Here is a 27,021-nt window from a genome sequence, read left to right as displayed (position 1 = left end):
GGTGGATGTGGTGTACCTTGACTTTCAGAAAGCCTTCGACAAGGTCCCACATAGGAGATTAGTGGGCAAAATTAGAGCACATGGTATTAGGGGTAGGTTACTGACATGGATAGAAAATTGGTTGGCAGACAGAAAGCAAAGAGTGGGGATAAATGGGTCCCTTTCAGAATGGCAGGCAGTGACTAGTGGGGTACCACAAGGCTCGGTGCTGGGACCGCAGCTATTTACAATATACATTAATTACTTGGATAATTAAAAGTAACATTAGCAAATTTGCAGATGACACAAAGCTGGGTGGCAGTGTGAACTGTGAGGAAGATGCTATGAGGTTGCAGGATCACTTGGACAGGTTGTGTGGGTGGGCGGATGCATGGCAGATGCAGTTTAATGTGGATAAGTGAGAGGTTATCCACTTTGGTGGTAAGAATAGGAAGGCAGATTATTATCTGTATGGTGTCAAGTTAGGAAAAGGGGAATGTTGGCCTTCATAACAAGAGGAGTTGAGTATAGGAGCAAAGAGGTCCTTCTGCAGTTGTACAGGGCCCTAGTGAGACCGCACCTGGAGTACTGTGCGCAGTTTTGGTCTCCACATTTGAGGAAGGATATTCTTGCAATTGAGGGCGTGCAGCGTAGGTTCACTACGCTAATTCCCGGGACTGTCGTATGTTGAAAGATTGGAGTGACTAGGCTTGTATACACTGGAATTTAGAAGGATGAGAGGGGATCTTATTGAAACATATTAGATTATTAAGGGGTTGGACACGTTAGAGGCAGGAAACATGTTCCCAATGTTGGGGGAGTCCAGAACCAGGGACCACAGTTTAAGAATAAGGGGTTGCCATTTAGAAAGGAGATGAGGAAAAACTTTTTCAGTCAGAGTTGTAAATCTGTGGAATTCTCTGCCTCAGAAGGCAGTGGAGGCCAATTCTCTGAATGTATTCAAGAGAGAGCTAGATAGAGCTCTTAGGATAGTGGAGTCAGGGGGTATGGGGAGAAGGCAGGAACGGGGTACTGATTGAGAATGATCAACCATGATCACATTGAATGGTGTTGCTGGCACAAAGGGCCAAATGGCCTACTCCTGCACCTATTGTCTATTGTCTATCTTCCTCTCAATGATCAGCACCAACCTGGATTATCTGCTTGAACATGGTTTCAGTCAACCCTAGCCTGTCCAACCTGACCTTAAGTGTAGCATCAATTAGTACTAAACCCGCACTACCCGAACCTCAACAAGGTTTCGATCAGTACTAACCTGGAATATCTGCTTGAGTGAAAAAAGTGCTCTTCTCAGTTCCCGGCCACAAGAGTTGTAGAGTTTTTCTGCAAAACACAGGAAAGTATTTTTTATTATTATTATTATTGTTATTATAGAAACATAGTATATAGGTACAGGAGTAGGCCATTTGGCCCTTTGATCCAAATGTGATCATAGCTGATCATAGCTGATCATCCAAAATCAATAACCCCGCCGCCCCTGATTTCTCCCCATATCCCTCGATTCCGTTAGCCCTAAGAGCTGTATCTAACTCTCTTTACTTATGGTCTGGAAATTAAATATAAATAGATTAATAGTTATTTGAAACATATTCTAAGAAGGTGAGCGGTGGTGACAAATGAAAGGCCATAATGGCTGTTTCACTGATGGACATTTCCCCAGATGCAAGGTACTTGAAGACTGCATTCCTCGTGGAGGCATCATTGCAAAGCTCGGCACAGAAAACTGCCGTCCACTGGCACAAAAATATTTGTCTTAGTCTGTGGCTGCCTCGATGGCTGCATATTACCTGAAAGCTAATATCCCTTATCTTTAGAGTTTGTCAGCTGTCATTTGTTTTATAAATCTATCACACATGTGAGGCATTTTTCAAAACCCCTTTTCATTCCACTGATATTAGTCCACAAACACAATGCTATAATTGGCCACAGCAGAGAGGCATTCTAGTTGTTTAATTAAAAAATTGCACAAACAAAAACCCACAAAAAAAAAGGATGTACCTATGCACAATAGTAGTTGCTGTAAGCGTACTTTCACCAGGCCACAGCCACTTCAATTATTTGAGCTGCAGCAAAATTCAAATACTGCGGATACCAAAATATAGGGAATGCTGGAATTAGTCAAGGGGTCAGGCAGCCTGCATGGAGGCACAAACATGTCACGTTTAGTCATCGAGATCATCGAGCGACAAGGTTAACTCCCTCTCCTCACAGGCCAGCTGGCTAACTGAGTTATTTGCAACACTATCTATTTTTATATGTAACTATAATGAGGCAACACTTTGATAATACCTCATACAATACCTCAAACAATAACTAGCCACTCTGCAATTCTTTCCAAACTCAATTCTATTCAAGAAAAAAGCAAAGCCAATTTTCCAAAAAGAAATGCTATCTCTTCCATTAATGTCATAGCATGCCTCTACACAATTAACTTTGATTTAGAGATAATTTCGGAAAGATCCCCCAATTTAGTCTGACTAACCTTCATCTCCCTTTCAGTGAAAATTAATTTTCGAATTTATTTGTAAATGGATCTCAAACCACTTGCTCATGTAGAATTATAAAATTTACCATCGAATTAAAACCTGATTTCAGGCAGTTAATGTGATGTACTCATTGTAAAAACCTCAGCTCAAGTTACCTTAGATTCTGTAAGGTTTAATGCATTGCCTAAAGGTATTTGCAATCTTGTAGTAATCGTATTAGCGTCGCGAGACTCCAAGTAATAAAACCCAGTGATGCTAATTGAAGCAAGCAGTTGTAACTTTCAATTCAACTCAGCCCTGTCTGCCACACCATTACCTACTTCATCAGATGAGGCAGATGACCTCATTGTTGCAAATCTTTGTTAGAGTTAGTTTCACTGTTCAGCTAAAAAAAAAACCGAGAACAGATACTTGTATTTACACTGCAGGGAATCTGGCACAAGCCCCATCCCCCTTCAAAATTAAAACATATCAACTGGTCTGTGACATAATGATGGATGTACATTCTGCCACTGGACCACCAAAGATGGACCTCCTTACAAGCAGGAAAGGTATTACTAGATTGTACCAACAGATCCTACTGCAGCGAGCAACCACTCATCAACAGCCTGTTATAATGCTGAGAAATTGAGCAGCCCATACATAGTGGGGTCAATGGCTTCACTCTCTGAAGACTTGCTATTTTATTGATCCTGTCGACCTTTTAACACATTCGAACGGTAATGATCTATATATATATGTATCTGCACGACAGCTGAAGTTTCACACGAGCCTTGGATCGCATTGTTACCTCCTTGCGATTCATTTTAGTTTTGGTCTGAAGAAGGGTCTCGACCCGAAACGTCACCCGTTCCTTCTCTCCAGAGATCCCACTGAGTTACTCCAACATTTTGTGTCTATCTTCGATTTAAACAAACATCTGCAGTTCCTTCCTACTCTTTTCAGTTTAGTTTAGAGATGCAGTGCGGAAACAGGCCCCTCGGCCCACTGAGTCCGCCCTGACCAGCGATCCCCATGCACTAACACTATTCTACACACACTAGGGCCAATTTACAATTCCATTCCATCAAGCCAATTAGCCTACAAACCTGTACGTCTTTGGAGTGTGAGGAAAAACCGGAGTTCCCGGTGAAAACCCATGCAGGTCACAAGGAGAACGTACAAACTCTGTACAGACGGCACCCTTAGTCAGGATCGAATCAGAGTCTCTGGCGCTGCAAGGCAATAACTCTACTCCTGCACAACAGTCCTGCCTTCTAGTCATTGTACTTTAATAATCTCAGAAATATTTGGAATTTTGAAAGGAGCTACATCATTTGCATTTTTCTTAAAATCAGGAATTATGAAGCCAATTGATCATAACATGAGTAACACCTCCCTCCCATATAACACAGAACACGCAACAGCCGGAGTAATCACGTTTTCGTCACCCTCCATTCATTACAGAGTTGAATTTGAATGCTTTGGATGCTTTCAAAAGTGAGTTAGATAGAGCTCTTAATGATAGCGGAGTCAGGGGGTATGGGGAGAAGGCAGGAACGGGGTACTGATTGTGAATGATCAGCCATGATCACATTGAATGGCGGTGCTGGCTTGAAGGGCCGAATGGCCTATCCTGCACCTATTGTCTATTGTCCTTCAATACAAGACACACAGTGCTTGAGTAACTTTGATTTTTTTTTTGTAAACCAGCATCTGCAGTTCCTTGTTCCTATATCGAACTTCAAAATGGCTGCGTTGGAGGTGGGAGCAGGGAAGTAATGGGTTGAAAGCACCATTGAGAAGTGCAGTTAGAGGTGGAGGGGAAGAGGGGGTATTTAAAATCAATGAGTAGCTAACCTTAAAAAAATAATTGAAATCCAAGTCTACTAAACTGACAAGATACCAGAAGCCAACTAGCTCCCAGGAGGTGAGATAACCAGCTAAACACTAACCCACTTTTGCAAGCATGCCTCTGGCAAGCTGGCTGGACTTTCAGGCCTTTGGGACTACCATAAACTGAAGAGAGGAAAGGGCAGCATCATAGTGAAAATAAAGTTACTGCCTAGCATTGCTGACAGGGCCAGTGGAGAAGAAGCACTTAACCTGGCATGAGAACCTGTTGTAATCGGAATCTGAGGGGCACCTTTTTCACATAAAGAGTGGTGGGTGGATGGAACGAGCTGCCAGAGGAGGTAGTTGAGGCAGGTACAATCGCAATGTTTAAGAAACATTCAGACAAGTATATGGATAGGACAGGTTTAGAGGGATATGGGCAAAATGCAGGCAGGTGGGACTAGTGTAGAAGAGACAATTTGGCCGTTGTGGGCAAGTTGGGCCTAAGGGCCTTCTTCCATGCTGTAAGATGCTAGGACTTATCTAGATAGTAATCCTATTAATCAACCAGGTTAACTTTCGGACAGCCATGGTCACATAACTTACTCTGAGGAGGTGCCAAGCTCTCACTCCCAGTGATCAAAGCTTTGATCTCTAATATTTGGCCCTCATCAGGTCCAAATATGATGCATCTGACCTACATATCAGATACTATTGGAGAAGCCAGCCACTATTAGAGGATCTTATTCACAAAATGTTGGAGTAACTCAGCAGGTCAGGCAGCATCTCAGGAGAGAAGGAATGGGTGACGTTTCGGGTCGAGACCCTTCTTCAGACTGATCAGGCACGGAAGGAAAATTGTTCTGTAAAGCGGCAGATAGACTGTTGGAGCCTGCAGTCCGGGTAGGGTCCGAATTGGGAGGTCTGGAAACGGAGCTGGAAACCCCGAGGCAGAAGATGGAGGCGCAGGCAAGTCTCAAGAAAGCAGATGTGGCTGTGGTAGCGAGTCTGTGTCAAAATGTGGTCGTAGAGTAGGAGGGCAGGAGAAATCACAGAGGGAGAGCAGCGAGAGAGCATGTTGCTAAACTCTCGTCGAAGAGAGGAGGAGAACTTCTTCAAAGTGGACATACCTTGAGGAGAAATCGCAGTGGAGCAACAGGTAGTATAAGACAATAACTGCAGATGCTGGTACAAATCGAAGGTATTTATTCACAAAACGCTGGAGTAACTCAGCAGGTCAGGCAGCATCTCAGGAGAGAAGGAATGGGTGACGTTTCGGGTCGAGACCCTTTTTTCAGACTGACCTGCTGAGTTACTCCAGCATTTTGTGAATAAGATCCTCTAATAGTGGCTGGCTATTAGAGGATCAGTGCGGCCTGATCAGTTTTAAAGGGTTCTCAATGCAGTGGTGACAGATAACAGGCTCAGAGGCAGCATTACAGGAAGTCTGGAACATTACAGCACAAGGCTATCTGGCCATACATCTGCAGAGCCCCTTACATTTAATTCCATTCCTTTACGAATGTTTCCATTTTTTTTAAAAGGTTATCATAGGGTCTGTATCCCCTGCCCCTTCAGACAAAAACTTTCCAAGTATGTGCAGATTTGTACGTTAATTGGCTTCAGCAAATTGTAGGATAGAACTAGTATACGGGTATACTAGTTTGAATATATCATATATATATATATATATATATATCATACTATATCATATATATATATATATATATATATATATATATATATATCATACTATATCAGTCTGAAGAAGGGTCTCGACCCGAAACGTCACCCATTCCTTCTCTCCTGAGATGCTGCCTGACCTGCTGAGATACTCCAGCATTTTGTGAATAAATACCTTCGATTTGTACGAGCATCTGCAGTTATTTTCTTATACTAGTATACGGGTCATCGCTGGTCGGCGTGGATCCGGTGGGCCAAAGGGCCTGTTTCCATGCTGCGTCTCTGAACTAAACTAAACTAACCGACCATCAACCAAATCCATAAATGAACTGAAGGCACAATAAGAATGTTGCAAATAGGAATTTCAGTGCTCTGTTTCAGGACATGTGGGAAGAAAACACTTCTGACACTTGACACTACTGTAAATCTGTGTCCTCTGTCTACCAACCCTGCTGACATTAGCAAGCAGTTTCTCCCTGTGCACTCCAACAAAACCCTTTGTGATTTTGACCTCCCAATCAAAATCTCCCCAAAAACCAAGGACCTTTCTAATAAGGACCACCTCTGCAGGCGGTGAAAGGTTTTGTGCAGTTCCTTCCGAACTCCAAATGTTAGGAAATGGCGACAAGCTGGGATCTGAGCAGAGACTAATTTGATCAGATTTAACATAATTTGCTCACATTATTTTAATTTCCATCTCAGACTATAAAACATGATTTCATGTTGTAAACAGTTAAAGCTTCATAACCACCTACAAAGATGCAAGTACAATCACACAAATTTCTTCAACCACTGTAAACACATCCTCTCCAGTATTTATTGCACCCTCTCAGTCCATCAGCCACAATTGCACATGCCCCTGGATCACCTGTCATGGGTTTACTCAAGTTCAAATTTTCCTTACTCCTGTTGTCACCTGTATTATTTATAGCTGTGATCACATGAAATGGCAGGGTCAAGTGTCTACCCCTGCTCCTAATTTCACGTGTGTTCCTGCTCGCCAAATGTCTCCAAAAATGAACAGTCAAACTATTTAATGGCCACCTTACTTCAATCTGTCAATGAACCAAGAAATTTCTCCATACCTATCACGAGGATGTTGCCAGGACTCGAGGGCCTGAGCTAAAGGGGAGAGGTTGGGCAGGCTAGGACTTTATTCCTTGGACCACAGAAGAGTGAGAGGTGATCTTATAAAGGTGTATGAAATCATCAAATGAACCAGAGGACATATGATTAAGGTGAGAGGGGATTTTTTGTTGTTGAAAAGACAGGTACATGGACAAGAAAGCTTTAAAGGGATATGGGCCAAATGTGGGGAAAATGTGTTTAGCTGAGATGGGACATCTTGGCAAGCATGGACACTTTGGGCCAAAGGGACTGTTTCGGTGAAGTATGACTCGATGACTAATCCATGTGCCAGCATCACATGAAAAACCAATTTGTTCTTGAACAAAAGGTTATCAACGTCTAGTCTGCCCTCCATGAGAAACAATCAGATAATTTACAAAGTGGTCTTGAGCATTACTTTCTTCTGTGCTCATTTTTGATATCTAATGAGTACAAAATAATGAGAGGAATAATGAGAGGAATAGATAGGGTATTCCTCTTGCCCAGAGTAGGGGAATCGAGGACCAGAGGACATTGGTTTAAGGTGAAGGGGAAAAGATTTAATAGGAATCTGAGGGGTAACCGTTTCTCACAGAGGGTGGTGAGAGTATGGAACGAGCTACCAGATGAGATAATTGAGATTGGGACTATCCCAACGTTTAAGAAACAGTTGGACAGGTACATGGATAGGACAGGTTTGGAGGAATATGGAACAAATACAGGCAGGTGGGACTAGTGTGGCTGGGACATGTTGGCCGATATAGGCATTGTTGGGCCGAAGGTTCTGTTTCCACACTGAATCACTCTATGACTCTATGCAAATAAACTTGAAGCTATAGTATTGTAAACAAATTAACTCCCATTTCATTTAATCCAAAGCAAATAAACTACTTTCCCCAGAAAAATGGCCTGGAGGTTTCCTTTGAGCCATTTTTTTCCAATCTAATGTGGAAATATATATTTTCCCATAGGAATGCAGTTGTGATATTTCTAGGTCAAATTGTACCATTCTGGACATTCAAGAGAGTTCATTTTAATGTAAAACACCCTTGTGCGTTCAACATGGTTTTCATGTTAGACATATATCAAGTAACATCACTTCTTGAGCATCTGCTACCACTGTGTAAAGGATCATGTGCAATGACATTTCAGGAGCATCTGATCTCCTGAGTCGATAGAATTAGTGACGTTCAGAGCAGATCAAAAGGGTTGCTGGTACACTCTGCCACGAACTATAATCTTGAAATTACAACCAATGAAACAAAATTAGGGTTGACAATAGCATTTTCTTGTATTGAGTAGAACGATGAAGGATGCGAGGGGATCTTAAAAAAAACGTAAAATTCTTAAGGGCTAGTTGCAGGAAAAATGTTCCCGATGTTGGAGCCCAGAACCGGCGGTCGCAGTTTAAGAATAAGGGGTAGGTCATTTAGGACTGAGATGAGGAAAAAGCTTTTTCACCCAGAGAGTTGTGAATCAGTGGAATTCTCTGCCTCAGAATGCAGTGGAGGCCAATTCTCAGGATGCTTTCAAGAGAGAGTTAGCTAGAGCTCTTTGGGCTAACGGAATCAAGGGATATGGGGAGAGAGCAGGAACGGAGTGCTGATTTTGGATGATCAGCCATGATCATATTGAATGGCGGTGCTGGCTTAAAGGGCCGAATGGCTTACTTGCGCACCTATTTTCTATGTTTCTAAATGTTCTTTCAACTACTACATTTCTCTTCAGTAACTTTTGAGTTCATTCTAGTTGTAAACAAAGTAATAAAAATGATGGAAATTCAAAACATTTGATGACACTTTACAAGTGTTAGATTTAGAGATACAGCGCAGAAACAGGCCCTTCGGCCCACCGGGTCCGCGCCGCCCAGCGATCCCCACACACTAACACTATCCTACACCCACTAGGGACAATTTTTACATTTGCCCAGCTAATTAACCTACATACCTGTACGTCTTTGGAGTGTGGGAGGAAACCGAAGATTTCGGAGAAAACCCACGCAGGTCACGGGGAGAACATACAAACTCCGTACAGACGGCGCCCGTAGTCAGGATTGAACCTGAATCTCCGGCGCTGCATTCGCTGTAAGGCAGCAACTTTACCACTGTGCCACCGTGCCGCCCTCGATAAGGGCAAGATAAGTTATCTCACTGCAACTTCAGACCAACTACTAGGCTTCATTTTACCCGGCTACCCAAGCAGAGCAAACAGTATGCATTTCGTACATAAGGGGTTGGATGCCGGTTCGGATGCAACATTCAGATTTGGGTCTTTTGAGCTACATCTGGCAGCTTTGCTGAATACCTTACTTGGGTCTCTTTTACTGCAAATGCCCCCAGGTACAGTTGGGCCTGTAAGAAATTACACATCCTCTGGCTTGGGCTTAGACCAGTCATCACTGATCAAGTTCAAGGTGGGTTTTATTTTTAGACTTGAGCAGACCTCTCCATCACATGTTCCAAATTGTACATTCGGGGTCATTTTAAACAAGCAGGTGCACCAGAACTGTTGGTTTCCGCAGAAGAAACATATGGATCCAACATGCAGGATTGCATGACCTCATTACATTCATTTTCCACGTGTACTTCCATCTAATTACAGAAATGAGGACGTCACATTTGCAGGAATGATGTGCTGTCTTTTAGCTGAAAGTTCTGTAACGCCTGAAGGAATAGACGCTCCTGAATAATTTTAAAGATTGCCTCCTCCTTTGATAAGACAAGAACCAGCCAGCAATGTGCAGGTTGTTACTGGACTGCTTGATATATTTTGCTATGCCTATGCCAAGTTGGCAACTAAAATAAAGCCCAGAGGTAAAACTAATGCTTCCTTTCATGCAATTAGATTTTTTTTTTCCGCTGCGCTCTCCGAATCGACTGCACCCGATGCAGATGGAAGCTTTTAAAGTAATAACAATCAAATAAGGAACAACAGTCAAATGAAAACACAAGATCACAAACAGCTGGAAGAACATCAAGTCTTGCCATAAGAATGTCAGGTTGATGATCAGAATTATCGCAGTTTGTTACAGAACATGTCAGCAGATCCTATTGTATCTTAAACTCCAAATTAATAAAGGGAAATCCCCTCTACTTATTTCATTCAAAACATCCAAATTAATTGTCGCTGATGTTAAATATATTCTTGATACGTTGCCAGCTTCCTTTGCCCAAAGATGTTAAAACAGTTACATCAGGCTTGTAGCGCGCCTTGGATGAGGTCCAAAATAGGGGGTACTGTAGACAGTGAAGGTGGCTGTCAAGAATTACACCAGGATCTTGATCAATTGGGAAAATGGGCTGAGGAATGGCGAATAGACTTTAATTCAGATGAGTGTGAGGTGCTGCATTTTGGGAAGTTGAACCAGGGCATGATCTTCACAATGAATGGTAGGGCTCTGGTGAGTGTTGTAGAGCAGAGGGGTATAGAAGTATAAGTATCCCATTCCACGAAAGTGGCACAACAGGTAGATAAGGTGGTGAAGGCAGCTTTTGCCATGCTGGCCTTCATCAGTCAGTGAATTGAGTATCAGAGGTTGGGATATTAAGTTACGGTTGTGCAATTGGTGAGACCCCACTTGGAGTATTGTGTTTATATTTGATCACCATACTATAAGAAAGATCCCATTAAGCAGACAAGGGTGCAGAGGAAATCTATGAGGATATTCTCGAAGGCCTGAACTATATGGTGAGATTGGACATGATAGGACTTCATTCCTTTGAACATAGGAGGCTGACAGGTGATCTTCGGGTCGTTACCCCAGAATAGAGGAATCAATGACGAGAGGGCATAGGTTTAGCTCAGAAGGGAAAGATTTAATGGGAATTTATGGGGCACCTTTTTCCACACAGAGGGTGGTTGGTAAATGGAATGAGCTCTCAGATGTAGAAGTTGAGGCAGGTACTAATAACAACATTGATGAAACATTTGGACAGGTATACGGATAGGAATGTTTTTGAGGGCCAAACACAGGCAAATGGGACCAGTGTAGATGGACCATCTAGGTTGGCTCTGACGAAGGATTTGTTTCCGTGCTGTGTGACTATGACTCTCTAAGTCAGGTACCTCTGGGTTCAGGAGGAAAGGAATGTACACGAGTCCAAAAATCATCATTGCTGTTTAGCTAAAAACAGAATCAGACAATTTTAACAAATGTTATGACCATAAGGCATAAGAGCAGAATTAGGCCATTCAGCCCAATCAAGAACCTATTAATCTCTGCCTTAAAAATACCCATTTTCTTGGCCTTCACAACTGGCTGTGGCAATGAATAAGCAAGTTCGGTATCTCGTCTGTGCAGGCCCAGGTCATAGGTCACAAGAGCTAAACATTCTTGCCGGGTGAGCAGCTACGTGTGTACAGACCTGCGTTTCATCCGTATTTCCCAGTTTTGCTTCTTCGAGGTAAGAAAATACTGCTTTCAAAACTGTTCATTTATGTATTTATGGTTAATTTGTACAAAACTACGATGAGTAGTTGGGCAAATGCAGTTGAGATACCGAACCCACCTATTCCACAGATTCACCCCCCTCTGGCTTAAGACATTTTTGATCTCCATTTTGAAGGCACATACATTTATTCTGAGACCGTATCCTCAGGTTCTAGACTCTCTCAATACTGAAAATATCCTTTCCACGTCCACTCTATCTAGGCCTTTCATTATCCGGTAGGTTTCAAAAAGATTCCCTCTCATCTTTCTAAACTCCAGCGAATACCGGTCCAGAGCCTTCAAATGCTCCTCATAAGTAAGCTTCATTTTTCCCCATTAATCCTGCCACAAAAAAAACATTCCATCGCTTTTAAAATTGCTTTATCCTCCAAAGAAAACTGGATGATAAGCAAACCAGTGGCAGCAACAATGTAGGAGAAACATTCACCTTCACAGTGAAAACAAAATCTTTCAAGCGGGACCATTTAGATTGTGTACAGTTCAAGTCTGAGTGTTTTAGTTTATCATAAAATGCCTGGTGCTATCAGATGACAGGAAGAGTGTCAGACTGTAAAATAATACGCCTTTATAACATATTATAATACTCTTGTACGGTACGGTACGGCACGGTAGCGCAGCGGTAGAGTTGCTGCTTTACAGCGAATGCAGCGCCGGAGACTCAGGTTCGATCCTGACTACGGGTGCTGCACTGTAAGGAGTTTGTACGTTCTCCCCGTGACCTGCGTGGGTTTACTCCGAGATCTTCGGTTTCCTCCCACACTCCAAAGACGTACAGGTATGTAGGTTAATTGGCTGGGTAAAATGTAAAAAATTGTCCCTAGTGGGTGTAGGATAGTGTTAATGTACGGGGATCGCTGGGCGGCACGGACTTGGAGGGCCGAAAAGGCCTGTTTCCGGCTGTATATATATGATATGATATGATATAACACAAGCCAGGTCCCGATTCATGAAAACAATCCTGTAATGATACATTGGCGCAGATAGATTTGTTTGCTACAAAGGTGTTGTATGATTGAGAAGGTGGGACTGCTCTTTCAAAAGGCAAAGCACCTGCTGTATGATTACTGTCCGCAAACATGGCAAACATGGCATCGAGATAACCTTATCAAAGTATCACCCAGTTGAAAATGGGTGGCGTTTTAAGAACAGAAGGAACCTTCTTGGACTGGTTTAAAAACAAACAGAATGATTTTTTTTCTCTCTGCATTACATAACCTGTAGAGCAGAGCAATGAATCACTCACCACCAAATGTCCAAACTCTGACCAGTCCTTGCAGTCACAGTGAGGCTGGCTCAGGTAAACCTTCTGGTTTGCTGTGACCCTTAGAATATAGCTGAATATCAACAAAATTATTCAACTCTGCAAGATGGCCATTGCCTGGCACCCGAGTAGCATAGTTCGCAATATATTATACCTTTTTAAAAAAATGGAAAGTTCATAAGTTTTCCAGGCGTAGAATTCGGCCATTTGGCCTATCAAGTCTACTCTGCCATTCAGTCATGGCTGATCTACCTATCCCTCTCAACACCATTCTCCTACCTTCTCCATATAACCCCCGACACACTGAGTAATCAAGAACCTGTCCATTTCCGCCTTAAAAATACTCAATTGGCATGGCACCCACAGCCATCTGTGGCAATGAATTATACAAATTCACCACTCACTGACTAAATAAATTCCTCCTCATCTCCTTTCTGGTATGAAGTCCTTTTATTCTGAGGCTATGGTCTCTGATCCTAGAAACATAGAAACATAGAAAATAGGTGCAGGCGTAGGCCATTCGGCGCCTCGAGCCTGCACCGCCATTCAATATGATCATGGCTGATCATCCAACTCAGTATCCCGTACCTGCCTTCTCTCCATACCCCCTGATCCCTTTAGCCACAAGGGCCACATCTAACTCCCTCTTAAATATAGCCAATAAACTGGCCTCAACTACCTTCTGTGGCAGAGAATTCCACAGATTCACCACTCTCTGTGTGAAAAAAAACAAAAAACTCTCCCACTAGTGGAAACATTGTCCCCACATTCACTCTATCCAGGCCTTTCACTATTCGGTAAATTTCAATTAGGTCCCCCTTCATCCTTCTAAACTCCAGCAAGTATGGGTCCAGTGTCATGTCTAATTGTAGTTGACCAAAAAAAAGATACCTTGTCAAATGCTCTATTTTTTTTAATTTCAAGATGCTCATTCAACTAGTGCAACATTCAACATTCAAATTCATTACTTACTTGTTGGAACTTGGCTGTTCAGCCTTAACTTTAAACCTACATCTGAGTGGTTTCATTATTTATGGTGAAGGCAGGTCAGCTCCTTATGTCACTAACTCTTTTGAGGATTTTATTCCGAGCTTGCTGGCAAAAATCCAGCTATGAATTGCTGTGCACAAAGGATTAGAGGTGTCAAACTGTCAGGTTGCTCGGTGAGGGCATGCATCATAATCTGTTCACCTTGATAAAATGGTTCAAATATTGCGCAGAAGATTTCTGTCAGAAAAGCAACAAATCATACTTGTGTTTTAAACTACATTTAAGCCAGACAAAAAAAAACAAATTGTCACTTTGATGGGTAGTGCTGGACAAGAGGAAACTATGCAAAATAAAATATAATCAGGTTAACCATTTAACAGGCTGACCTACAATTCCATGAACTGGAACCAAGTTAGTGAATAATGAAAAGCCTGGACAGAGTGGATATGGAGAGGATGGTTCCGCCAGTGGGAAAGTCCAGGACCAGAGGCCATAACATCAGAATAAAAGGATGTACCTCTAGAAAGGACGTGAGGAGGAATTTCTTTAGTCAAAAGGTAGTGAATCAGTGGAATTCATTGCTATAGAAGGTTGTGGAGGCCGTCGATAGATATGTTTAAGGCAGAGATTGATAGATTCTTGATTAGTGCGGGTGTCAGGGGTTATGGGGAGAAGGCAGGAGAATGGGGTTGAGAGGGAAACATAGATCAGCCATGATTGAATGGCGGAGTAGACTTAATGGGCCGATTGGCCTAATTCTGCTGCTATAACTTATGAACTTAAGTTCCTTAAAGAGAGACGAGCTTCCTTGTTGCTGCTGGAAAGCAAAAGTAAATATCAATTCTGCAACAGTACTTGTGTACTTTTCCCCCAATCGGAGGATGCAGTGTGACTTGAAAAAGGATGGTCAACGTTAAAGTAAGCATTCTTCCAACAACAGACGCTGAAGATAGTTCATTTTACTAAAATATTATTGTGTGAACTTGTGTAAACTTGTGTAAACTTCTCAAACAAGGCCTCGGGTGATATGGGATACGTTCCAAGATTACATTTTCCCCTCAAGTACTCGGGTTAAATAAAGTTGTCAAGGATTGGTGCACACACCGAATTTTCACACAGCAACACAGCCAACAGTCATCATGAAGTATTTGAGCAAATATTTAATACTCTGGTTCAAGACTGACTGGACCTGTCAAGCCTCCAGGAATTTGATGGCCACACGGTCATGGAAAAATGAGTCACCAAAAGACTGTTGGCAATCAGACAAATTCCCTGTACCTGATTCATGACTGCTATCTTTCTTTCAAGCAGCTTTTTGATCAATGCATGCCAAATTATTCGAGTGATATTCTTTTAATTTGTCTTTGGGTTTCTGTAGTGTGACCACAACTTGGATCTCAATGGAAAATTGATTTTGAGAATGAAAATAAAAAAGTGTCAAATATATCTCCAAAATGATGGTTAGCTTCCACGGGGCATTAATGTTGTCAAAGCATTGAAGGATTTTGCAATCCAAAAAAATCCTGAAACACCCAGTCACAACTCAATAACAGCTTACTTTAATGTTGACCATCTTTTTTCATGTTTTCACCCACCCCACAGCAAACAATGGCCTGTTTCCTTTATCATTGCAGATCTTTCATCCATTTGTTCAATATCTCGCTAGCTAAGAAAGCGAATGGTGTGTTAGCATTCATAGCAAGAGGATTTGAGTATAGGAGCAGGGAGGTTCTGCTGCAGTTGTACAGGGCCTTGGTGAGACCGTACCTGGAATATTGTGTACAGTTTTTGTCTCCTAATCTGAGGAAATACATTCTAGCCTTAGAGGGAGTACAGAGAAGGTTCACTAGATTGATCCCTGGGATGGCAGGACTTTCATATGAAGAAAGACTGGATAGACAAGGCTTATACTCTCTGGAATTTAGAAGACTGAGGGGGGATCTTATTGAAACATATAAAATTCTTAAGGGGTTGGAGAGGCTAGATGCGGGAAGATTGTTCCCGATGTTGGGGAAGTCCAGAACCAGGGGTCACAGCTTAAGGATAAGGGGGAAGTCTTTTAGGACCGAGATGAGAAAACATTTCTTCACACAGAGAGTGGTGAGTCTGTGGAATTCTCTGCCACAGAAGGTAGTTGAGGCCAGTTCATTGGCTATATTTAAGAGGGAGTCAGATGTGGCCCTTGTGGCTAAAGGGATCAGGGGGTATGGAGAGAAGGCAGGCACAGGTTACTGAGCTGGATGATCAGCCATGATCATATTGAATGGCGGTGCAGGCTCGAAGGGCCGAATGGCCTACTCCTGCACCTATTTTCTATGTTTCTATGTTTCTCACCTTCTATATCTCTTGTTTCCCTTTCCCCTCACTCTGTCTGAAGAAGGGTCTCGACCCGAAACGTCACCTATTCCCTTTCTACAGAGCTGCTGTCTGACCCGCTGAGTTACTCCAGCTTTTTGTGTCTATCTTCAATAACAGTTTAGCAAGGTCATCAAAATTCTGACATCAATTAAATTAGATTGATACTTAATCAAGGCTCAAGACAAATATTCTTCGACCCGAAACGTCACCCCTTTCTTCTCTACCAGAGATGCTGCCTGTCCCTCGGAGTTACGCCAGCATTTTCTGTCTATCTTCGGTTTAAACCAGCATCTGCAGTTCTTTCCTACACATTGATGTCAGAATGTCATTTGTTGTATTCACTTAGGAAAGGTTTTCAGCCAAATCCAAGCAAAATATCTTTGTTTGACATAAAGAGCACATGACGGAGAGAAAAGTAGCAGGTTTGATAACAGAGTAAATGTATCCTGTTTGAGTCAAGAATCAAAAGCCAGGATATTGTGACAGAAGTTGGGATGGGAAACATACCTTACGATTGCAAGTGATGTAGTATCCTGGATATCTATATACTAAAACTCTCACTTGTTTGTTTATTTGTTCCTGAAGTATAGTCAAAACAGAACACGATAGGACGACAATTTTAGGCCTACATTTGTTCTGGTGCTAATGGAAGAAGTTTCATTGAAATCGATTATATTTTTTAAAGTTATTCACATTTTAAAGTTGAAATCTATCTCCTAGGGAGGGAGGGAGGGGGAGTGGAGGGAGGGGGAGAGGAGGGAGGGTAAGGGGGGGTTGAGGGGGATGGAGAAGGGGGGGAGGGGGTGGGAGAAAAGACAGGGGGAGGGGGACAGGGGAGGGAGGAGGAGGTAGAGGGGAGGGTAGGAGGGGGGTGAGGGGGGAGAGGGAAGGAGGAGTGGAGGGGGAGGGGAGGAGGTAGGGGGAGGGGATGCGGAGGGGAGGGTGCTGCACCAATGCAGGAGAGGTTTGGGCCCAACTGATCCACAGTCTAGTTATACCTTAAAGTTTGCTCGTTCACAACTCCCTCCAATGCAAGGCTTGTTTGGGAAAGCATTGACTTTCATTTCAACAACATCTCATGCCTCCCTGACCCTTAAATTAAATGGATCAATGGAGCTTAACTGCTCCAATGCTTGCCAATGCTTCGTTGCATCTTTCAGTCTCTCCTCATCTACAATACCAGGTGTAACAACAGATGATCAAAGTTCATTATTTGCCTAGATTACTCTAACAGCACATCTCAACTCTTGACCGCGGCTGGCAAGGTAAAAGGTAGCTACCAAGTGCATGCCAACATCTCCTAACTGTAGATCTCCCTCCAAGGTGTTTTTGTTGAAACCAACTTATTGCAAAACCAACCTATTTTGACTATGATCATCCTGACCTGGAACACTATATGCCTGTAACATCCTTGGGTCTAAATCCTGGAGATGCCTAACAAATAATAAAAAATAGAGAGCCACAACTGGTAGAGCTAGTATCTCACAGTGCCAGAGGCCTGGGTGCAATCCTGACCTTAGGTGCTGTCTGTGTAGAGTTTGCATGTTCTTCCTGTGGCCATGTGGGTTTCTTCCAGGTGCTCTGGTTTCATCCCACATCCCGAGTTAGGTTTTGATAGGATTGTTCTGCATTGGAACCACACTTAAATCGTTTTATTTATTGAATCCCCCTCCAAGTCCATTCCCTCCCAGCAAAATTCCTCCCCAAATTCTGTCCTGCAAATCACTGGCAAGATTGAAGCCGGTGATGGGGGAGTCCAGAACCAGGGGCCACAGTTTAAGAATAAGGGGTAGGCCATTTAGAACGGAGATGAGGAAAAACCTTTTCAGTCAGAGAGTTGTAAATCTGTGGAATTCTCTGCCTCAGAAGGCAGTGGAGGCCAATTCTCCGGATGCTTTCAAGAGAGAGCTAGATAGAGCTCTTAAAGATAGCGGAGTCAGGGGGTGTGGGGAGAAGGCAGGAACGAGGTACTGATTGAGAATGATCGGCCATGATCACATTGAATGGTGGTGCTGGCTCAATGGGCCGAATGGCCTACTCCTGCACCTATTGTCTATTGTCATACTCCACAAATGTCTGTGATGCCTGGAGTCAATATTTTAGGTTAGTTCACGAAGGTCACTGGTTTAATTTCTGATGTTGCTATGACTGTGATTAGACCTTGGGTAAGAAATGTGCTGAAAAGACATGGGCTGAAGGGTCCTGACCCAACCCGTCTTCTGTCTATTTCTTTCCTCAGATGCCGCCTGACACAATGAATTATTTTACCAACTTGTTATTTATGCAGACCTTTGGGCAGACTTGGATTTTTTTTTTAAGATACCAGCTGTACTTAATAACGACTGTTTCAGATGATAGTCTCATGGTTTAATAAACAAATCACAATATGAAGCAAGTGAAAATGAAAAGGGCAAATCTACGGAGTTGTGGGTAGACTGACTCAAAATAGTTAACCAGCACAGTAGCAAGATTGAGGTCGGAGGCGAAGTAATCATTTCCATTTGGACAGACAAGTGAGGAATCTCATGTTGTTGTCAAATTCTTCATTAAATTAAATTAAATGAGAATACTGTGAAACAGCACTACAAAAGAACTTTTGCAAGAACCAGGCAAGTGGAGACTGACAGAGCTTGAAAAAGAATTTTATTGCAATTTTACAAAAATCTGAAATGTCTGCCAAATAGAATACCATTGGATCTAAATGAGTGGAGGTTTACAGTATTCTGTTCATTTGTGGCAAACTATTTATGGACAATAGGTGCAGGAGTATGCCAGACGGCCCTTTGCGCCAGCACCGTCATTCATTGTGATCATGGCTGATCATCCACAATCAGTACCCCGTTCCTGCCTTCTCCCCATATCCCTTGACTCTGCTATCTTTAAGAGCTGTATCTAACTCTCTCTTGAAAGCATCCAGAGAATTGGCCTCCACTGCCTTCTGAGGCAGAGAATATAGGAAGATGTAGAAGTAGAGCAATCCAATTTTGCAACTATCCAGAACATATGAACTCAAGTTGTCTATTGTTTCAGTGCAAATAAGCAAAATAATAAACTTTAGATAGACAAGTAAAAAATCATTTCAGGAATTTGGAAGGAATCCGTGGTTAGTTAATGGACAGAGCTTTATGGAGTTAGCAATTTAAAATGTATTATGCAGACTTCAGTGTCATAGAATCAGATGAAGTGGTCAGAATTTCTACAGTATCCAGGGTGCAATGGATGGGGAAATTATCCATGGCATGGAAGATGTTCAGAATTTCATCTCCACATTCCCAGAAGCCAAGTCTGAAAACAATGACATGAACTATACAAGGGAAGAGCTGCAAGTGCTCCATGGGAAAATAGAGGTAAGCTGAAAATTAGATCAGGAAGGACAGAAGTCAGCCGAGGTAGAACATAAACAATGATGGAGTAACTCAGAAAATCAGGCAGCATCTCTGGAGGAAAGGAATAGGTGTCGTTACGGGTCGGATGTTGTCAAGCTGTAAAGGGTACAGTGAAGATTTACAAGGATCTTGCCAGGACGAGAGGGTCTGAGCTATAGGGAGAGGTTGAGTAGACTGGGACTCTATTTCTTGAAGTGCAAGAGGATGAGGGGTGATCTTGTTGAGATGTATAAAATCATGAGAGAAATAGATTGGGTAGATGCACAGAGTCTCTTGCCCAGAGTAGGTGAATCTAGGACCAGAGGACGTGGGTTTAAGGTGAAGGGGAAAAGATTTAATAGGAATCTGAGGGGTAATTTTTTCATACAAAGTTTAGGTGTATGGAACAAGCTGCCAGAGCAACATTTGAGAACCAGTTAGACAGATACATGGATAGGACAGATTTGGTGGGATTTGGACCCAACATGGGCAGGTGGGACCAGTGTAGCTGGGACATGTTAGCCGGTGTGGGAAAGGGCCTGTTTCCACACTATATCACTCTATGACTCTGACCCTTCTTCACACTCAGTCTCCCCGTAACCTGCATGGGTTTTCTCCGAGAACTTCAGTTTCCTCCCACACTCCAAAGACGTACAGGTTTGTAGGTTAATTGGATTGGTATAAATGTAAAAATTGTCCAAAGTGCAGGATGGCGTTAATGTTTGGGGACCGTTGGTCAGCAAGGACTCGGTGGGCTGAAGGTCCTGTTTCCGCGCTGTAAATCTAAACTATACCAAACAACAAAGAAAAACGCTGAATTACTCCAGCATTTTGTGTCTATCTTTGGTATAAACTAGCATTTGCAGTATCTTCCTACACATAAGCAATTATGGACCGGTTGGGGCAAATTATTGATTTTCACGATCAAAATTCTATGAAATCCACACAATCTCCAAAGAGCCCATAAATACAGATCTTGGTGGGTTATGCTCGAACCATATCAGATTGCACCCAGCAAAAGTTCAAGTACCCAAAATTATTCCATAACATATTTCAATTTTTCATCTCATTAACGCTACCCATGTTGGAAGCAATCCTGAATTTTGTACATTAATTCCACTGTCTGCTTGGAACACATTTCTGAATATTTTATTTAACTTCTCGGATGTAAGCAAACTTATAAATATGGGTACTCACGAAGTAACATCATGGAAAATGAGGTGATGACGTGTGCTGAAAAGGCATATTAATGGAATAACTGCACAAGATTCCAACCACCGATACAGTCATAGGCCAACTCTGCAGACAACATCGCTAAGAGGTGAAGTGGCTTTTGGCGATTGTCCAGAGATTGGGTATTGAGACCGGGACTGATCAGAGGGTCAAGAAGTGTAACCAGAAACTCTAGCAGAAGTGTTACATTGGAAATTAAGTCACTGTTATCTTTCGTATGTAGAATTCAGATCAGGTGTGTGAGAGTGTACTTCGATCAAAAATGCCAGAACGTATTTATGAAGACTCAGGATTTCGAACTGGAAATTGTTGTATGTAAATGGAATTATATGCATATGTCTCGATGTGTTTGTACATAGCATGATGCATTGATGATTGCATGTTCTTAAACTTCAAAGTATTTTGTAATATATAAATCCTGCAAGGACGCTAATCACCAACTCTCATTGCCATTATGCTGAATTCTACCATGTACAGTACAGTAAATCCACTTTAATCAGGATTATGGTGATGCTCCATTTCATTCAGCACACAATTGAAAGGATCGAGACATTTGATAATTAAATTGCCCATCTAAGACACAAGATAAAACCTTAAAGTATTTATTGTTCATTTTTCAGATCTGGACACGATACAATATTTTTCCAAAGATTTCAAGTTGAGCTTCAAATTACATTATAAACTATAATTTATTTTATTGCACTTTGAACAGGACCTCATTCCAGCTCAACTGCAGTAAATATCTCATTGGCAGACAGAATGTGCTGGAGTAACTCAACGGGACAGGCAGTATCTCTGGAGAGAAGGAATGGGTTTCGGGTCGAGACCCTTCTTCAGACTGATGTCAGAGGAGTGGGCAGGACAGAGAGAGAATATAGTCGGAGACAGTAAAACTGGAGGGAGAACTGGGAAGGGGGAGGAGATGGAGAGAGAGGGGAAGCAAGAGCTATTTGAAGTTAGAGAAGTCAATGTTCATGCAGCTGGGCTGTAAGATACCCAAGCGAAATATGAGGTGCTGTTCCTCCAATTTGCACTGGGCCTCACGCTGACAATGGAGGAGGCCCAGGACAGAAAGGTCAGATAGGAAATGGGAGGGAGAGTTAAAGTGCTGAGCAACCGGGAGATCAGGTAGGTTAAGGCGGACTGAGCGGAGGTGTTCAGCGAAATGATCACTGAGCCTGCTCTTGGTCTCGCCGATGTACAGAAGTTGACACCTGGAACAGCGAATACAGTAGATGAGGTTGGAGGAAGCACAGGTGAACCTCTGCCTCACCAGGAAAGACTGTCGGGATCCTTTGATGGAGTCGACGGAGGAGGTAAAGGGACAGGTGTTACATCTCCTGCGGTTGCTGGGGTAAGTACCTGGGGAGGGGGTGGTTTGGGTGGGAAGGGACGAGTTGACCAGGGAGATGCGGAGGAAACAGTCTCTGCGGAAAGCAGAAAAGGGTGGAGATGGGAAAAGATGTGGCCAGTCGTGGGATCCCGTTGGAGGTGGTGAAAGTGTTGGAGGATTATATGCGAGGAGACCCTAGTGAGAGCCTCATCTATAATGGAAGATAGAAACCCCCGTTTCCTAAAGAATGAGGACATCTCCGATGATCTAGTATGGAAAACCTCATCCTGGGCGCAGATGCGGCATAGACGGAGGAATTGGGAGTAGGGGATAGTCTTTACAGGAAGCAGGGTGGGAAGAAGTTTAGTCTAGATAGCTATGGAAGTCAATAGGTTTGTAGTAGATGTCGATCAATAGTCTGTCTCCTGTGATGGAGACGGTGAGATCCAGAAACGGTAGGGAGATGTTGGAGATGGTCCGAGTAAATTTGAGTGCAGGATGGAAATTAGTTGTGAAGTTGATGAAGTCAGTGAGTTCTGCATGGGTACAGGAGGTAGCACCAATGCAGTCGTCAATGTAGCGGAGGTAGAGTTCGGGGATAGGACCAGTGTACGCCTGGAACAGCGATTGTCATTAGTGAAGAGTCTCGACCCGAAACGTCACCCATTCCTTCTCTCCAGGGATGGTACCTGTCCCGCTGAGTTACTCCAGTATTTTGTGTCTACCTTCGATTTAAACCAACCAGCATCTGCAGTTCTTTCCTACACACCAATATGTAAATATCCCATTGCTGCATCAGTCATTTTGTAGTGCATGTGACTATTTAAAGCTAAACGTATAAAAAGAAAAAAAGTTGAGCAAGATTTTTAAACTTTCTTCAATTAGAAGCATTACAGGATTACTTCTTAACCGAGATAATAGTTTGCTGCATTTTATTGTGATTGAATCCGTCTCTGCCAGCCATCACACGATTTGGGTTTGAAGCAGAATGATTTAAGTTAGGTTTCTCGTAAAGTGGATATCAGCTTTGGTCCGATTTTGAATTACAGCAATCTTAACATTACCTGCACCTGATTAAACAATTGGGGGGTGAGGGGAAGGATATTTTCATTGCAGAAACCAGACATGATGTGACGCATGACATTGCAATTTAGGCTGCTAACTAGTTGAGTATGTCATGCAGTCAAAACGGTTTAAACAAAGTGACACAAAGTGCTGGAGTAACTCAGCGGGTCGGGCAGCTTCTCTTGGGAACATGGATAGGTGACGTTTCAGGTCGGAACCCATCGTTCAGACGTTCACGAGTGTACAAGGTTCAAGTGAAAGGAATTTATAGATTTGTCCGCCAGGCTTCGTGAATGGTGAGAATGGCCCTCCCGTAGAGAAAACTCTTCCCTTTTCTGTTCATGCGACTTGGATTCAATTAACAAAATGGTCACGGTATTCATCTAGGTTGAGAGTATCCTTTTATCCCCTGGAGCAACTAATATTGGAAGTTTATTCAGAGGGCAAATGATGAGAAGCATTGGATTGACAGCTACAAAAATCAGCTTGGAAAGGCCTGCAACTTGGCAAAGGAAATGTTAAAGTTTCAAAGTATTTCCTGGGCTCATGCATAAATTAGGTCGAGCTGTTCCCCTTGGGTTTTGGAAAGAGGAAGTAGCTCACTGACGCACACCTCTCCCCACTCATGTGGACAAAAGAGGGGTACCTCACTAAGCCCCCCCCCCACTGGTAAAACAAATGGAATGTCTCAATGAGTCCCTGAAGGAATAGAATAAAAGGAAGTAAACATTTATAGACCTAGTAGACTTAAATACTCTACAAATAATATTTACAGCAAAAGAAATAACACTTCCTGACTGTATCCAAGGTTTGTTTGCAGTGAGAGAGAGAGAGCAGGTATCCACTCAGGGGAAATTATATGTTTGAAGAAAAGAGGGTAAAGACAAAAGTGAAAAATAGATGCGCGACTGTTAAAGGGGTCAATATATGGAATCATTGCAACAATGAATCAAAAGAGTAGTAATATGTGTAAATTCAAGAAAATGTTCAAAAATGTTATATTTGAAAGATACAAAATATGTCATCAGCACTGAGAAAGAAATGACTGACATGACAGAAAGGATGGTTCCTGACTATATTTGTGTTTCTTTCTATGTTATGTTTATCTGCTTCTGACTTTTTTTATAATATATATTTTTATTATATTATATTTTATTATTATATTATATTAGATATTTTAATTTATATTATATTTTTTATTATATTATATTTTTTATTATATTATATTTTATTATATATTATATTATATTTTTAAATTATATTTTGTTAAGTATTAAGGGTAGGCACAATAAGCTTTGGCTTCTGCCTACAACTTTTTTTTGGTCAGAAAATATGTGTGATTATATTGTTTCATTTTTGATACAATGATTTTGTACTAGTTAACTTTATTTATTTTCCGGTCAATCTGTTGTATTGTATTGACCGGAAAATAAATACATTAAAAAAAAGTAAAATTGAGCAGCCCACCCTCCCCCAACCACCAGGGCGAATATAATGAGCATGTCTCATTGAACAACCTTCCCCTCCACCACCAGCAAAGGTAGATTACATTGAATGTTCCACTCATACTGCATGGGTTCATAAACATATCTTGGGGGTCTACATTAGCTCACCCATTACATGGGTAAATGTGCTTAGACTACCAACGGCTACTGGATCTCCTGGTTGCGAACCATGTTATCTCCTTCCCCATTCAAGTACTGGCCTTTCTATCCTGAGCCGCCTCCATTGCCAGAGTGAGGCCACATGCAAACCGGAGGAGCAGCACCTCATATTCCGCTTGAACAGCTTGCAACCCAATGGTATAAATATAAAATAAGTATCTAAGCCCCCCCTCCCCACTCCACCTTTTGCCTTCACATACCTGGCCTCTGTCCAGCCATCGGCCTATCAATGCCCCACCCCACCTCACCTGTACCACCATCAGTTGCCAGGCTTTGCCCTGCCCCTCCTCTCTTCCAGCTTTCTTCCCCCAGCATAAGTCTGAATCAGTCCCAACCAGAAACATTACCTTATCCATGTTCTCCAAAGAATCAGCCTGACCTGCTGAGTTACTCCAGCACGGTGTCTTTTTTTTGTCTGAAGAATATATCTGAAGAAACTTCTGCAATCCTAAGTTCAAAGTTATAGGAGCAGAATTAGGCTGTTCCTCTTTTAATATTATTGGCTAGCTTACCTCAATATTTCATCTTTTCTCGCCTTATTGCCTTATTAGTTACCTTATGTTGATTTTTGAAAGCTTCCCAATCCATTAGGTTTCCACCAATCTTTGCCTTCTCTTTTAGTTTTTTTTAAACTATCTATGACTTCTCTTATCAGCCACGGCCACCTCATTCTCCCCTTAGAACCCTTCTTTCTCTTTGGGATGAAAAGATCCTGTGTCTTCCGAACTGCCCATGGAAGTTGCTTGACCCGTTGAGTTCCTCCGGCACTTTGTTTGTTGCTTCAACAGATAAGGGTCATCTGGGAACTTCCATCTCATGAAAGGAACAGTCTCACAAACTGTGACGGTCTGAACAGGCAACATTATAATCAAAGAACTCGCCAGCCGGATAAGAAAACAGCCGTGTCTTGTTGTCAACTTGGACCAGTGACAACTTGAAATTATGTGCTTCAGAGTCACGAGCCTTGGGCCAGTGTAAGAACAAAAAGTCTTCAGAAGATTGGAGAACAAAAATCATATAAAGTGCGGGCCGAGACATAACCTGGGAACAACCATTGCAAGAAGCAGACAGATTTCGGAACTCAGAGGACCATTATACCTGAAGCAAGTCTGGCCTGTTCATCGCACGTGGGCAGTACTTAAGACCTAGCCGTGATGCTTGCAAGTAATAAAGTTGAAAAAATAAATCAAATATGAAGTTATGAGAAGTCAGTGGTATGCATGCATGCTTAAGCATGAGAGTTGATAAAGATTACATTGGTTTAGATTCTCTCTGCTTGACACATCCATTGATACTCTATAGAAGTAATAGGGTTAACACTAAGATACCATGAATTTTACATCCAACGAAACAGCCACAAAATTAAGCAGAAACAAGATGAGAGAAAATCGCTAACCACTAATGCTAACTGCTTCCAAAAGGGAACAACATTCACAATAGGGGGCTTTCAGTCGCAGCCATACATTTACATAGTTAGATGGCACACTCTTGAAAACATAAATCATTGCAGCTCCGGAAATTCCCTGCAAATATTGTGTACATTTTTGTCAGGAAATGCAGCGCTTTATTAACTTGGAAAAAAACCCACAAGGGCCCAGTCTGACCTGCAAACAGTTTCCCTGTCATGAACATATTCCAGGTTTCATGTACAAAGTGATGAAGCATCTTGTTGAAATGTTCCTCATCCTTAAATTGAGATTGCTTGTTCTGACATTTACATTATCGCACTATTTTATTGTACTTTTCTGACTAAAGCATTGAAACCATGAAGGCAGCAGTGCACTCACAAAACTTCAAACATTGTTTTAAAAGAAGTTCACAACAGCCTATTTTGTAACCAACTTCGTGACAAATGTTGCAAAAAAGTTACATTTGGAGACTTGCGGATTTGAGAGTAAACACTTAACAAACATTCAGCTTGCCATGATAGAATCACATCAGAAAATTGCATGAGGAAAACTGATCTGAGTCCTTTGGCATTTTGTTCACTGGATTTGTACCCTGCATCTGCATCCACAACAATTTTGCTCAGGAGATCGGAAGGTGCACAGGGTCACCATCCTGTTAGACCACGAACTTCTGATCGTCGCATACAACTCATCAGCAGCTCCACCCATCTCGCCAATCAATCATCTGCTCTTTCTTGCCACAAAATCCTCCTCCTGGTTCTAAACGCTTCAATTTTTTTCCCCCTTCCTGATTCAACTTCCA

The 27,021-nt window shown here is 42.3% G+C and overlaps 1 protein-coding gene across 9 annotated transcripts in view; it reads right to left on the bottom strand.

The window, feature by feature from the left end:
• fhod3b (formin homology 2 domain containing 3b) overlaps positions 1 to 27,021 on the bottom strand; it is a 561,621-nt gene that overhangs the window by 276,603 nt on the left and 257,997 nt on the right. For all 9 annotated transcript variants that reach the window (XR_013548492.1, XR_013548493.1, XM_078415815.1 and 6 more), the window contains exon 4: positions 1,256 to 1,323. Coding sequence is in view for 7 of the 9 variants with exons in the window: in XM_078415815.1 (XP_078271941.1) it covers positions 1,256 to 1,323 (68 nt within the window). In the remaining 2 variants the exon portion in view is untranslated. The remainder of the gene's footprint in view (positions 1 to 1,255; positions 1,324 to 27,021) is intronic.

This window comes from Rhinoraja longicauda, chromosome 2 (assembly GCF_053455715.1).
Source record: "Rhinoraja longicauda isolate Sanriku21f chromosome 2, sRhiLon1.1, whole genome shotgun sequence".
In the NCBI taxonomy this organism is placed as follows: domain Eukaryota; kingdom Metazoa; phylum Chordata; class Chondrichthyes; order Rajiformes; family Arhynchobatidae; genus Rhinoraja; species Rhinoraja longicauda.
Note: the sequence above shows the minus strand (reverse complement) of the source record. Positions and strands in the feature narration are given on the sequence as shown.